Source organism: Chelonoidis abingdonii, chromosome 20 (assembly GCF_003597395.2).
Source record: "Chelonoidis abingdonii isolate Lonesome George chromosome 20, CheloAbing_2.0, whole genome shotgun sequence".
NCBI lineage: Eukaryota > Metazoa > Chordata > Testudines > Testudinidae > Chelonoidis > Chelonoidis abingdonii.
Window position 1 is genome coordinate 16707665 of NC_133788.1, and position 14152 is coordinate 16721816.

The 14152-nt window shown below is 38.4% G+C and overlaps 1 protein-coding gene across 8 annotated transcripts in view; it reads left to right on the forward strand.

Moving 5' to 3' along the window:
• The window catches only part of SYNRG (synergin gamma), a 60630-nt gene that overhangs the window by 4261 nt on the left and 42217 nt on the right, over positions 1–14152 (forward strand). For 5 of the 8 annotated variants that reach the window (XM_075074098.1, XM_032779360.2, XM_075074099.1 and 2 more), the window contains exons 3-9: positions 123–253; positions 605–710; positions 3012–3123; positions 6401–6694; positions 7649–7873; positions 11039–11116; positions 13356–13552. In XM_075074098.1, the coding sequence (XP_074930199.1) occupies positions 123–253; positions 605–710; positions 3012–3123; positions 6401–6694; positions 7649–7873; positions 11039–11116; positions 13356–13552 (1143 nt within the window). The remainder of the gene's footprint in view (positions 1–122; positions 254–604; positions 711–3011; positions 3124–6400; positions 6695–7648; positions 7874–11038; positions 11117–13355; positions 13553–14152) is intronic. The other 3 variants (XM_075074104.1, XM_075074105.1, XM_075074101.1) reach the window with 2 other exon arrangements.

Genomic DNA, 14152 nt, shown 5'->3' on the forward strand with positions numbered 1-14152 from the left:
AGTACTGAGCAGACCTGGCCCTGCTTATTTTTATGGATTCGAACTAGTTCACAAACTGATGTAGTACAGATGCTGGATTTTTATATTGCTGTACATAACATAGACCTATTTTATTGTTATAGGGTGGCATGCCCCTTGGGGCTATGCAAGCAACTGGAATGTCTTTTATGGGACAGGCTTCTTTCTTAGGAATGCGCCCAGCAGCTCCACAATACACCCCCGACATGCAGAAACAATTTGCAGAAGAGCAACAGTAAGTGATGCTTTAATGCCGCTGGCAAAATCTTATATGAGGTTGGGGGGGAGGCATTCTCCAGCTTATTGTGTGCAATAAAAACTACCGTCCTATAGAGACATTCCTCTTGAATTTAAGATTATAAAACATTAAGCTAGTTGCAGATCATTCCATTGTCTTTGAAGGCTGTGTATGAGGTTCATGATGGCATATGCTATTTTCTGCCAACTTTGAGACTGTAGGAAAGTGCGTGCCAAAGCATCTGTGTGAAAAAGGAAAGGAATGTGAAAACCAAGTTACCAATATTCAGAAGGTTGGCATGGAAGTTGTCATCAAATAATGCTTAATTTTTATATTGTTTCACTTTAGAAAAAGGTTTGAACACCAGCAAAAATTCTTAGAAGAAGAGAGAAAACGACGCCAATTTGAAGAGCAGAAACAAAAGCTGAAACTCTTGAGCAGTGTGAAACCAAAGGTATATCATAAACAGCATTTATTGATTTTTCAGATTAAATATAAACCAACAGATTAAAAAAAAAATCTTTTATATATTAGGGAAGAAATAGATTCCTCTTTCATACACCTTCCCAACTGAAGGCCTGATCTGAAGCCTGATGAAGTCCAGTGGGAGTCTAGTTATCAATGAGCTTGAAAACATCTGATATGTTTAACCCTTTGTACATAGCACCTGTCTTGGTGCTATGTAATGAAAAGAAGACAAATGTGGTATTGCAAAATGAATCAGTTTCCCTTGTTGTCTTGATAACTTCACCCTTCTGCATCTCCCCGCTGCTCTAAGGGGAGACTGTCTTCTGTGCTGTTGTAACATTTGTAACCAGACAGAAACGGTGCTCTTTATAGTAGTGCCTCTTTTCCTGCCACTGTGGTCTGAGTAGGTGAATGTTGTAAGACCTAGGTCTGAGGGTAGAGAATCCCTTTTTCCTGTGAGTAGTAGCTCAACAAACAATCCATCTGCTTTTGAAAAGGACAACCACCTAATCTGGGAGCAAAATAGGCTTCTACGATACATAAAAATATCAGTATGTTCATTAGTTGGACTCCCTGCTCTCAAGCTGTGGCACAGTTCAAGTGAATACTGTTGTATTGATCTCAAGGACCAAATGAGATAAGTGTTTATAAACTCCTTTGGTGTCCAGCATTAAAACAGTGCTACTTTGGTTCAGGGTTTTTTTCTGCAGAGGCTTTGGTTTATTTGGTTCCTTGGCAAACACCCAAAATCATTCATTCTGAAGTTGAAAGTTTATTGATAAAACACAAGAAATTAAAACAACCATTTATATTGAAGCTGGAATTCACTGATTATGCAAAACAAACTTAATTAAAACCTACTAAAGTCGCTTTCCTTTTGGAGGCAAAATATCAGTCATTTGTTTAAGCAACAACCTTTCTTTGAAAAGGCAAGAGTTAATTTTACACTCAGTCCTGATGTGTGAAGGGTTTTCACTTATGTTTTTAAGAGACAGACACAAGGTGGAGGAGAAAGAGGACAGAAAAGGTGGGGGAATATGGCTTTTGTTGATTTTTTTTGGTATACTGGATAGGTGGTCAGTTACAAATGGATGCTCTGGCTGGCAGGTCAACTACCCCACCTGTTGCTCGGCCCCTGGTTTATATTCTGATCAGGGATGTTATCTGAGTCTTTTCTCCTTAGGGCAGGATTATGGTTATCTCAACTTGCTGTGCTAATACAGTGCAGTTGATTTCAGGATTTGATGAAAAGCCGAGAGAGTGAGAGAGAAAATAGGAGGAAGGAAGGGTGTGCAGAACATAACACAAAAGGAGGGGAGGGAGAACAGGATCTCACATGCCTGTGCAGTGCTGGCAATTGCGTATCCCTGTGATGGGCTGAAGACTGGCTGTCATAATGACATGATTCTTAGGCCTCACAAGTGAAAAACAAAAGTTCTTGAACAAGAGTAAGGCCTAATGGCTTCTCTGTCAGGAAGAAAGTCTTCCGATCAGATCTGCTCCGTTTTGGGGTCATGGAAGATGAGATGAGCTGGGATGCATTGGGGAAGGTGATGAGATTTTTTTCAAAGTCTCTCTTGAAGAACTCCAAAAGAAGGGAAAAGGGGTGTGGCATAGCTCATCCCTTCATTATTTTGTGCACCAGTTAGGCTTAATATTCACCACACCAATATTGGTTAATTAATTTCTGGTTCCACATCTCCTGTTTTTACCAAGAATGATTTCAACAGTCCTAGAACAATATCAGCAGGCCCTCTTTGTTTGTATTAATACAGTTTCTCTCTCTGGGTCTCTTGCACGTGTTCAGAACGTTCATTATTGAAAACAGCTTGACCTGTTTTCTGTGGTTAATTTCCAAGCAGGCAAAAAGTTGTAGGTTATTGTGACGTGTTATGAATTTTCACGTACTTTTTACATTTGAGCTTACAACTGGGTAAATTTTTATACCTAGTAATCACAACAGTACAAGGATTCTTGTTAAACAGTAAATTTCCAGAACTTGGACATATTAACTCTTTTCATTCCCATCTGAAGGCATGTAAATGCCAATGGGTGAAAAACTTTTGCTGTTGTCATTGTATAACCTGTTGAATAAATCCTGTTGTAAGTAAAGGGGTTTCTGTTTATGCTTTACTGAAGCCATCACTGGAAAATGGAGCTTAATTTGTATGATTATTTTTTTTAACATACATTGCTACTTTTTCAAACAAAACACTTGTGAATGTTGGAAGAAGATTCCGAGTTGTTGTACTGTGACACTTTCAGAGAAACTTTTATCATGTTTCAGACAGGTGAGAAGAGCAGAGATGATGCTTTGGAAGCTATTAAGGGAAACTTAGATGGGTTTTCAAGAGATGCTAAAATGCATCCCACTCCAGCATCACATCCAAAAAAACCAGGTATTTTATTTTTGGTTGAAAATAAGACTGCAATATTATACTGCTTCATGTCCGTAAGGACCTTTAATTCATGGAGTTGTTTTGTATTCAGACAGTCTGAATTGAACTGGTTATTGCATATGATTCAGTAAACTGAAGCTTTCATTGTAGCTGCAGTATGCTTTATAAAATGCATGGGTAAAAGTTGTGATCTAATATTTCGTCAAACAACTTGTTAAGCTTTTGTTTAAAAATACCAATCTGACAACTTTAATTTGAATATTAACACTGAGCTGTAGCATCTACCAACTTCCCTCATACATTGCACTTCTAAATGTTATAATTGTTTCTAGTCAAATGACTAATTAGTGTTTGTAGAGTGCTTTGAAGCTGAAAAGCACTATATACATGCTAAGTAGTATCAAAACACTATAAAATTATTTCACAATACTATAATAGCTTGGTCAGATTCTGTTACCTGGACATGGGGAAATTGAAAGCCTTTAATAATCCATTTTCAGAGGAATTATTACATTAGTAGTAATTGACCTCATAAAATATTCCCTCTAAAGAGAAAAATATTAAGTTCCCCACAACTAACTCCTTTGTCTTCCCTGAAATGAAGCCTCAATTAGCTAAGCTTGTCCCCGGATGATTTTTCCATCACTGTGTCTTCTCTCTGACTGCTATTTGTTGGTGGTCTTCAAGTTGCTCACAAGTTCATGAAATAACTTTTCGCTGTCTAGCAAGTTTGACAATTCCCTAGCACTGTTCTTCTGAACTGTACTACTGAAATGTTGACTAGTACAAGGAAACAGAGAAGAAAACTGTTCAAATGAGTGGAGATTCCCTTTCTACCTTGTCATCTTATGAATTTTTGACAAGTGTTCCAACAACAGATTTCATTTTGACTTTTGTTTAAAAACTGGGTGTTTTACCTGTGGTCGCTTACAGTAGCGATAGATCTGAACTGCAAAGTCTAAAGTTATTTGAGCCCATCATCCCTGATAAACAAACCACTGTTGAGTGGAAATACCTTGAACGGTGGTGTTTGTAGTGGATTTGTTTTGTATATAGACGACACTAAATCTATCAGATCTGTTCTAGTGGGACCTAATTTCAAACTACAGGATGGAGATGTAGCGAGTTCCTGCTGCACAGTCAGTCCTTTACATGGAGGTATGGTGGAATTACCCAGTGCTACTTTTCTTATATCTCCCAAACTTATGGGTTGCTAGTGGCTCAACATGTTTGCATCAGAGTCTGTTAAATCAGCTGCCAAAATTAGAAATCATTGTAGGAAAGAGAGCAAATAAACCATCATTATATTATATGAAAAATCAAGAGGTCATCCACAATAGCTTTCATTTGATGCTTAAATGATGGAGTTTATATTAAAACTCCATTTAAAGGAATTAATGGTGTTACTGAACATGAAGTCCTTGAGATAAATAAGGTATGTCACAATAATCCAGACTTGGGAAAAATAACTGTTGGAAAAGCGGACAGTTGAGATGAGTTAGTTCAATAACTTGATACAGAAGATAAAAATCCAGGATTTGAAGGAGTGACATGAAGTATGTGGATATTCAGCAACACAGTGCAGGATTTAAACCAACTTTATGGAACAGAATAATGTTGCTGAGAACAAGACAGTATTTTGATGCTGTTTTATTCCTGTAAAAGGCTGTTGTTCACACTTCTTGTTTATGTGTGGAATTTTTCTTGGGTTCAAACCAGTGGTCAAAAACTCTTGGTGTTATTTCTCAAGGTGTTGCATTAAAGGAACTGTCACTTGAGTGCAGATAGTTCTGTGAAATTATGTGCTGTTGTGCTACTGTGGTGAATAACTTGTCTGGAAGTTGCATTTGCTGCCTCTTGTACTTTTCATGTTTCAGTTTTCCTCTGTGAAAACTCACTTGGAAAGCAGTGTTTATTATGGTTAATGCACTTCTAGTTTGACCCCTATACAAGCTTTCTCCAAGCTGAGCAGAAACCTGTAATAAAGGACATTGTTGAAACCTCTCGAGAGACCAGTTGTGGGACAGCAAAAATTTGTTGCCTAGTTTTTAATTAAAGGCTGGCTTTTAGTTAAAGATTGTGTAGAATTGAAGTAGAAACTTTGGCAATACATTAGTGTAATTTAAGGTGAATTTGCTAATTTAAGGTGAATTTGCTAGTATTCGGCACCCCTTAGTTATTGTTAAGGATGTATACAGTACATGGAATAAAGCATGACCACCTACCCTTACCTAAAAAATAGATTTATTTAAAGGCTTTGTTTGTGTTGATGGAAATACGCCTAAGTGGTACAATGAAACAGAACCCTTGGAGGATAAAGGGGTTAGTCCAAATGCATGTAAATAAAGTCAATGATGGTCATGCTGTGCTTGACATATACTGTGTTGCCTTGAGAGACTGTTGCCTATAAAAGTGGTATTTATTTTTCCCATTATAGCTCTTGAGTCTGGCCAAATTGCTCTAGAACTGCCATTTTGTTCAACAATAGATCTGTTTAGAATGACGTAACTTGAGTACTGTGGCCAAGATTTTCAAGTGGCTAGTGAATTTGGGTTCCTGAATTTTTAGGGTCTTAACTTGAAACACCTTAAAGGGACCTGATTTTCAAAGGATGGGGACATATTAAGGTGTTTCAAGTTGGGCATCCAAAATCACTATTCACGTTAGACTGTCTTGTCCAGTAAGAATGACCTGGTGATTACTTCAAATCTGTTTAATGTACTTTGCATTTAGGTAGCACCTTTCATCTAAGTAACTCCAAGTGCTTTACCAAAGTCAATATCAGCCCTATTTCATAGATTGGGACACTGAGCAAAAAGAGGGTTTAGTGATTTGCCTAAAGTGTAACAATAAATTACTGGCAGAGTTGGGAAAAGAATGCAGGTATCTTGAGTCCCAATCCACTGCTCTAAACACAGGAGCACAGGTTAAATTTGTTTTAAATTTCCTTCATATAAGAGGTGGGGAAACCTTAATACAGACTGTGGAAGTATCAGGTTTCAACCCAACTGGCCAAGTTATAAACATCTGGAAGAGGGGGTTTATAGCGGAAAAAGGCAGTTGAAGTTTACCTTGCATTAGTGTGGTCGATTGATAGAATGGTAAATATTCTCATTATTTTCGTCAAATAGTTCTGCATATACTTTTGACTTTTCCCAACCTCTGTTTTTTACATTTAATAATTGCCATTTTTAGAAATTGTTTCCCCTACCTTTCCACCCAACCAAGTTTCTTTACCTCATTGCCTTCCATTGCGTGTGTTCATTCCATTTTACAGATCACCCTATGCCATCACATTCTACTGTATCTGTCTCCCAACCCTCTGCTTTTCTTGATGATGAAGAATTTAGTGAATTTATACAAGGGTCTGTTGAAACCCCACCATTGGTGCCTCAGTCCTCTTTTCAGTCTTACCATCCTACCACCCAGGCTCGGCAACTGCTTTCAGAAAAGGCTCTAGTCAAACCTCTGCCTTCAGTCCAGATTCCAGTATCTTCTATCCTGCATGATACCATTGGGCAGGTTCCTTATTTCTCTACCTCTACATCTTCGCACAAAACCCATAAAACAGGTAACTCTTCATTAGCTCTACAACTGGAGATAGCATTTACATGGAAGCACTGCCTACCTCGCTTTAACGCTCCCTTTTGTAATCCAGAATTACATACTGGTAAATGACAAATGTTTACATTGAAACAAGTTTTTTTTTGTATTAATTCCTAATAAAATTCTGCTCATGGCGGGGCGGGGGGGAGGGGAATTGGCACACTTAGCAGATGATTTAAGATCATTCTTGTACCAAAACCTTTCTATAGTTTAGGGTGGCAGCATTCTGAACTAGAGGGGAAGATAATTGATATTGATCCCACAATTCCTTCTCCCCTAGCCCGAGACAGGTGGCTACGTTCTTGCACGTGTAAATGGAGAATTTCTATGTGCCCAAGGGAAGCTAAGTAGGATGCATGTGACTTTTCATTATAAACAGCTAAGTCTGAAGCCTCTTGTGTGCCATCTCCTTTATTCATAAGAGGCCAAAGTGCGGGGAAAAATAGAGGTGAAAGATGGACATAAACGTAGACCTTGTTATGCCGGTGTGGAGCTTGACTTCACATTCCCCTCTCTGGGCTGATCCAATCGATGTAAAGTTTCCGATAGACATCAGTGGGCATTGAATCAGGCCATTAGCCCTTATTCCTGCTACTAGTCAGGAGTGACTAGATGGCTGTGCAACAATAAGTATATTTCCTGTTCTGCTTATTACAAGCATAAGAAAAAAAGTACATTGCCAACCACCTGTGCTGGGCAGGCTCAAGGTCTAGTAGAAGATGCTTGACCTGAATTGCATTGATGTCCTGAGTGAACACAGATAGTGCTCTGGAGAATCAGCCATCAGTCGTATTACTTGGTACTATTAAATATGACTTGACACATCTTTGCCTTGAGGGAGTGGGATTATGATTTGGGGGGAGAATACGTACAAAGCTGATTAACCAAATAAAAGTAATTCCTCCTGCTGTTTGTCTAGGCCATTCCTTGGAGGACTCGCTCTTAATTTATGATTTAAGTGCATCTGGACAGGAGCAAACCAAACTTAAAACATCTGAAATTGAGCATAAAGCCTCAGCTGCAAGCCAAGTTCATCCCAGTGTAACCGTGAATAACGGGAATGCTGTAGGTGGACTTGTAAGTGGTACCACCGCTGCAGAGGTGTACAAGGCTTCACAACAAAACATAGCAGTTGAAGAGTGTGGTGAGCAAATGAAACATTTGACAAAGTGTAAATCTGATAGAATGCAGCTTGAATGCTAACATCTTGCACACTAATTCTACGGCAAATGCTAAATTATTTTGCTCTGAATGCCTGTTTGAATAATATGCAATACCTCTCGCGCCTGACTGCAAGTAACACATACATGAATTTACACTGAATCCTTTCCACCATGCATATACTATAAACATTTTAACAAGTTTCTCTAAACAGATACTCTGCTGTTTTAAAATATTCTGTCTTCTTATTTCAACAAAACCTATTTGTGTGTACTTTATATTTTTTTATTAATTTGGGTGGCATGGGAGAGGGTGTGGACCCAAAAAAACCTGCATGACAAACTTATTACTGAAGAATGGGTCTTCACCCAACTGCTAGAGGGGGAAATGTTCTAGTTAAGTTAAATCATTTGTCTGAGCAATATTATACTATAGCCATTAGCCTGGCATGTTTTTTTTGTTTTGTTTTTAAAGCCTGTTTTGTAAAAGTCAAAACTTCACAAGCTGGACCAGGTACAAATGCAATTCTACGTCAATACTTTGACAGTACAATATTAACTAAGCAGCTTCTTGTTGTAGATGTGATTTTAGTATTGTTGACTATGGAGCAAACTACAGAGAACTTTAACTGTTGAACCAAAACAGATTAAAGGTGTTGACTGGTATGTTTGGATACTGCTCTAAAGTTGTGCTTGGTGACAGCCTCAGATATTGAACTCCAGGGTGTTCAAATATGGGGAGACATGGACATAGCTTTGCACGGCCTCCGTTCTTGAAACACAGGTCAATTTTAAAAAATATGTAGATAATTAAGTTTAAAAATTCAAGTTGGCACTTTCTTAAGGGATTGTGGTGTCTTGCCAGTACTTTAGTTCAATTAATTTTTCTATATGCCACCTTGATTGCTGTTTGATGACATTGCTCTTAATAGTTGGGACCTCACCAATGGACAAAAAACCCCCACACCCACCAATTACTGGTTACAAGACGAAATTAAATCACTCTGTTTTCAGATAATGCTTTTTAGTAGCTCAAGTTATCCATTTACTCTGTAATTTGAAATAAAATACAATTGTAATGCACACTGTGAAATAAGAGCTGTATTTGTTTACAATTCAATTAATGTAAAGTAGTGATATTGTGTCTCTTGTACAAACTTGGCACACTCTAGTTAGCTGCAAAGATTAAAATGGTATGAGAAAAGAGATATTGAGACAAAGAAGGAAGAAAAGGTATTTCTGAATGATCTGAGAATCAATGGAAAGTTCATGAGACAGAAATGCAGTCCAGAAAATAGGAGCTACAGAAAGGGAAGATTATGGCACCAACAGCTAAGAGCTGTGTGAAAGGAGAGGAGTTATTACCAGAGTCAGGAATTTCATAGGTAAGAACCCATGACAGGAAGGTGCCAGAGATGCCTGCTTTCATATGGACTCTGCTTAAGAGGATGAAATGATTCACCATGACCAAGTTTAGTGAGGTGGGAGAAGGAGGCTCTATTTCAGAAAAGCAGAAGCTAGCTAAATATAGAAGAACACTTCTGTTCTGTAGCCCAAGTAGAAACCCTCATTGAAAATAGTCCAGGATATTGTTAAAGGATTTGAAGAATGAGTGCAACCATTCCAAGTAGGGAGGTAGGGTTAGCAGTAATACAGTGATAGTGGGGACAAGGGAATCATCCCAAGAAGTTCCTGGACGGTGCAAACTTCAGAGAATTGGAAGTTACTAAGAGGTAAATCAATCTGCTGTAATGTAGGAGTCAAGGGATGGGGAGATTTTTTTAGGGGCGAGATTATATCAGAAATTTCTGGTGGAAGCAAAAATGGAAGGGAAGTGAAAGGAGAAGATGAGAAAATGGAGGGAATGCCTGAGGATGAGCTGTTACGGGTGATGGAAAAATTACAAGTTAGGGCAATCTTAGATTGAAAGAAGAAAGCAAATTGCCTCTTACTTGGCTGGGTGAAGAGAATTGCTGGTGTGGTAGAGGGGAGTGACTGTTCTTAGCAGCTTTGGAATTAGGGATAAGTAGAAATTAAACTTTCTCTTACTGGGAATCCCTGTAGAGTCTGAGGAGATCAAGAACAAATATGGGACATTCATCACTGCTTTCCTCAGTGCATCAGTTCGTATGCACAGAGTCCCACAGCTGCTCTGTAAACCAAGTAGATCTTGAGGTATATGAGAGCTGAGGATAGGGAAGTGTTGCAGGTAACTGTGTGGGAAAGGCCAGGCAAAGGAGGGAGCAAGCAAAACAGGTTAGAGACAAGCAGGATTTGGGTTCTTCAGAGGGAAGGAAGGTCACTTTCTGAGCAGTCAGGTGATGGGAGGGAGTCTTCTGCTGCAATCAGGTAGTGGTCAGTGTAGGGAATATTATAAGAAAAACAAGAAATAAAAGAGCAGGTTTTATTGATCATGATGAAGGAAAGAATGAGTATGAATGGGAAAGGTGGCAGTTTAGAAAAGGGGTCAAAGGACTTGTCACAATGTTGATTTAAGTCCAAAGTGAAGATGAAATCTGCTGAAGGGTGAATCAGAACAGGGACTGAGAAGGGTCAAACTTGGTGAAACAAAGCGGGGAAATTAACATAATGTTTGAGTCTGAGGAGTGAAGTATTCAAGTTACAGGGGACTGGAGAGGACAGAATGCATTAGAGTTCTGCAGTGACAACAGCAGCAATGCCACCTTCCTGAGCTGATGACTAGGTAGGATAAGAAAGTAAGGGGATGGGTCTAATGGATGTTAATGGCTTTTATCATGAGGAGTTCACCTGTGCAACACAGAGTATAAATCCTAAACTTGTTTCAGTGTGATTAAATTAAATTATTCCCCAAATAGCCTTAATGTTCTGCCCATCAAATTTATGTAAATAGGCATGGCAGAACCACTGCTATTTATGAAATGTTTGGAATTGATGGGACTTGTGTTCCTGATCAAACAGATGTGTTTGGAAAATGAGTGGCTCTTTATCTCATTCTGTGCATTTAATTGTATTTTTGTTGCTGTTTCAGGTCATTTTGTAGCAGTATCGGTTTTGGTTTCTCATGTAGCCAGATGATTCCATGTCTGAAATGGGCTGGCTGAAATACCAAAAACTGCGTCACAGAAATGATTCTCGTCTCCTTATTTTAATATATTGCATACTTTTAGGTGTTGGAGTATTCCCTTCCCAAGATCCAATCCAGCAAATGATGCCACCTTGGATTTACAATGAAAACTTGGCTCCAGGTAAAATATTCTGCTAAAACATCATTTAAAGAAGAAAGTATAAAAATCCTTACACTTCAGTGTTGCTTAATATCTTACCCAAATCAGTATTTTTTTCATCTACAATAAAAACTTTCCAAATCCCTAAACTTAGTCAGGTTTGATACAGAAGCTTTCCAGTACTGTAGTTTTTGTTCCAAGTTCATGTTGGCTTGAGTCGGAGGTTGTGTGGTTCTGACAGTGAGGAATACCAGTTTATGTATGAGTATTTAAGACTGATGGTGTCCCCTTTGTTCTTACTCAGTACTGTTCATACGATCACAAGTCAGGTTTCACCATAGAATCAGAAAATACATTATTAGATTTTAAGACCAGAAGGGATTATGATGACAATCTTCTTTGACCTCCTGCACAACACAGGCAAAAGACCCATCGGGTCATCTTGTCCTGTCACCTGCCATTGCAGAGTTATTGTTATTGAGTGTGACTACGAATGGTTACACTTCCCCAAGTGCATATCAGCATGCGATGTTTAAATGCAATACACACTTAACTTTAAGATATTATTTACTGAAGTAGTCATCATACTTGCAGTCACTGATGTTTGTGTCTTAAATTTTAGTATTAAACTTCGGCTGACTAATGTCAACATATATTTCTTTGAGTAGAAGCAGGAAGAGCAACTCATGAATTTCTCAATCGCTAATTTAATTTGTAAAGCAAGTTGTTGTTTTTTTTTAATCACTCCTGGGAAAACTAGGTTATTGGTGCTATTGTCTGAACTATACATGGTATTTCTTAGATCTGGTATAGCAGCAGTGGTAATGACCAAGTTCATCTGTTCCAAGTATAGCTTTGGAGAATCATAGACATGGAGGGCTGGAAGGGACCTCAAGGTCATCCAGTCCATCCCCCTGTGCTGAGCAGGATTAAGGACACTTAGACCATCACTGACAGGTGTTTGTCTAACCGGGTCTGAAAGACCTCCCAGGATGGGAATTCTGCAACATTCCTAGCTAATCTGTTTCGTAGTTTCACAGATCAATAGTGTTTGTTAGGGCAGTCTTAATTCATTGCACAAACTGGCAAGCATTCCAAAACATGTTTTTGGATGTCCTACACGTCTTTGGTAGCTTTATCTGCATTCAGAGAAGGCAGGAGCTTCTTCAAACATAGTAAATGTTAAATCTAGAGGTTATAAGGATGGCAAATTATCTTAATAGGAATTGCCGTTGTTGGTATTACATTTTTATGAGCTGTCTCCTTTCAGTACCTCTTGTAATTAAGCAGGCTCATTTCTTAAGGTTATTTGCCTTATATATGCCAGAAGCATAGTAAACAGAAAATGAAGTGCTGTACTAAATATTGATTAGATTGCACTGAATTTTAACTACATAATGCTGCTCTGGCTATCTTCACACAAGGATTATCCAGAGGCCTCATTATAGAAATATGTAGTGAAATTTATAGAGAGAACTAGTTGTGTTGTATGGATTGTCGGTTTTACTGATAAATTGATTTCCGCTTGAATAAAGCAGGTGTCTGTCTTAGAATGTAAGCTTTTCATTCTGTCTAGGTATAGAGAATCTGCTGTGGCGTAGGTAATTTTCTTTAGTCCTGGAGGAACAGCCAGAATATAGCATCCAGAATGTGGTGTGAAGTAGCACAGTTAGCTGGCAGAGTTGAGTCTCCTAAATTTCTGAAAAATAACCACTGTCAGCAACTTGTTTTATTGCACTGTGTATTGAAACTGCAGGGAATAGGATGTTTTGGCCAGATGGTTTTTGATGTAGTTGGTTTGTTAGAAGATAAATCAGTTAAGACATTAATACTACTAATTATCTCGATTTAGGTGCAGTTGGTTTAATACAGCATGTTATGTTCTCCTTGCAAGGGACTGGAGGATGCTTTTGACAGGCCTCCAGTTAATTGGTAGGGTTGTGCTGGAGTGTGCAGTATTTTTATTCATTTTCCATTTTTCTTGGTAACTTACAAATCTCTCTCCCTATCTCTTTGGGCTTTGTTTGGGGAACTTCTTTTCTCCTTCACCTGCTTGTTTGAATTTGAATGTAGAGGTAGAATGAGAAGTTATATTTAGATTAAACTTCTAGTATTATGTGCCAACTTTAACATTGATGCCTAATCAAATTGATAACGTTCCCTGTCAACAATATTACAATATAGTTAGAATAGAAAAATGATCTTAAAATCACTTTAAAATATTTATTTTCATCCGTCAACACTGTGTTTCCCTCAATAGATTTGTATAAGAAAATTTTAGAAACCACTATGACTCCTACTGGAATAAATACTGCTAAACTCTATCCCATTCTGATGTCATCTGGACTTCCCAGGGAGACCCTTGGACAAATATGGGCCTTGACCAATCGTACCACACCTGGAAAACTTACTAAAGAAGAGCTTTATACTGTCCTGGCTATGATAGCAGTAACTCAGGTACAAGTGACTGAGACAGACTTTTGGGGGAATGGAAAAAGGTCTAACTTCCTCTTGCTTAACTGTCACTGACTTTTGTAACGTCTCTGCAGTATGTTGTGTATGGACACGTGTACCTGTATTATACTACGCATTAAATACACTGAATGAATCCTGGCAAAACTCCCATTCACTTCAATGAATCCAGGATGTCACCCTTTGCATTTATAGCTATTATTTCTTCTTCAGGACTCATTTAAGTTTGTGTTGGCGTTGGCTTTTCTTTTATGCTGAATAACTATCTATTTAGGAACGTGTCTGACGAAGTGGGTATTCACCCACAAAAGCTTTTGCATCTGTTAGGCTATAAGGTGCCACAGGATTCTTGGTTGCTTTTTACAGATCCAGACAAACATGGCTACCCCTCTGATATTTAGGAAGTGATATGGGCCCCTCCACTAGATTATCTGAGCACCTGGGCAGTGGGTGAATTTGTTAATTTTTTGGACTGTGTAATCTAGGTTTTAACTTTTGTGTCAGATTATAGTGTAATGCCATGGCTGTTCCTAGTTTAATAGAAACTTGTCTGAAATCTCAAAAACCACCATTCAAGTTTTGCAA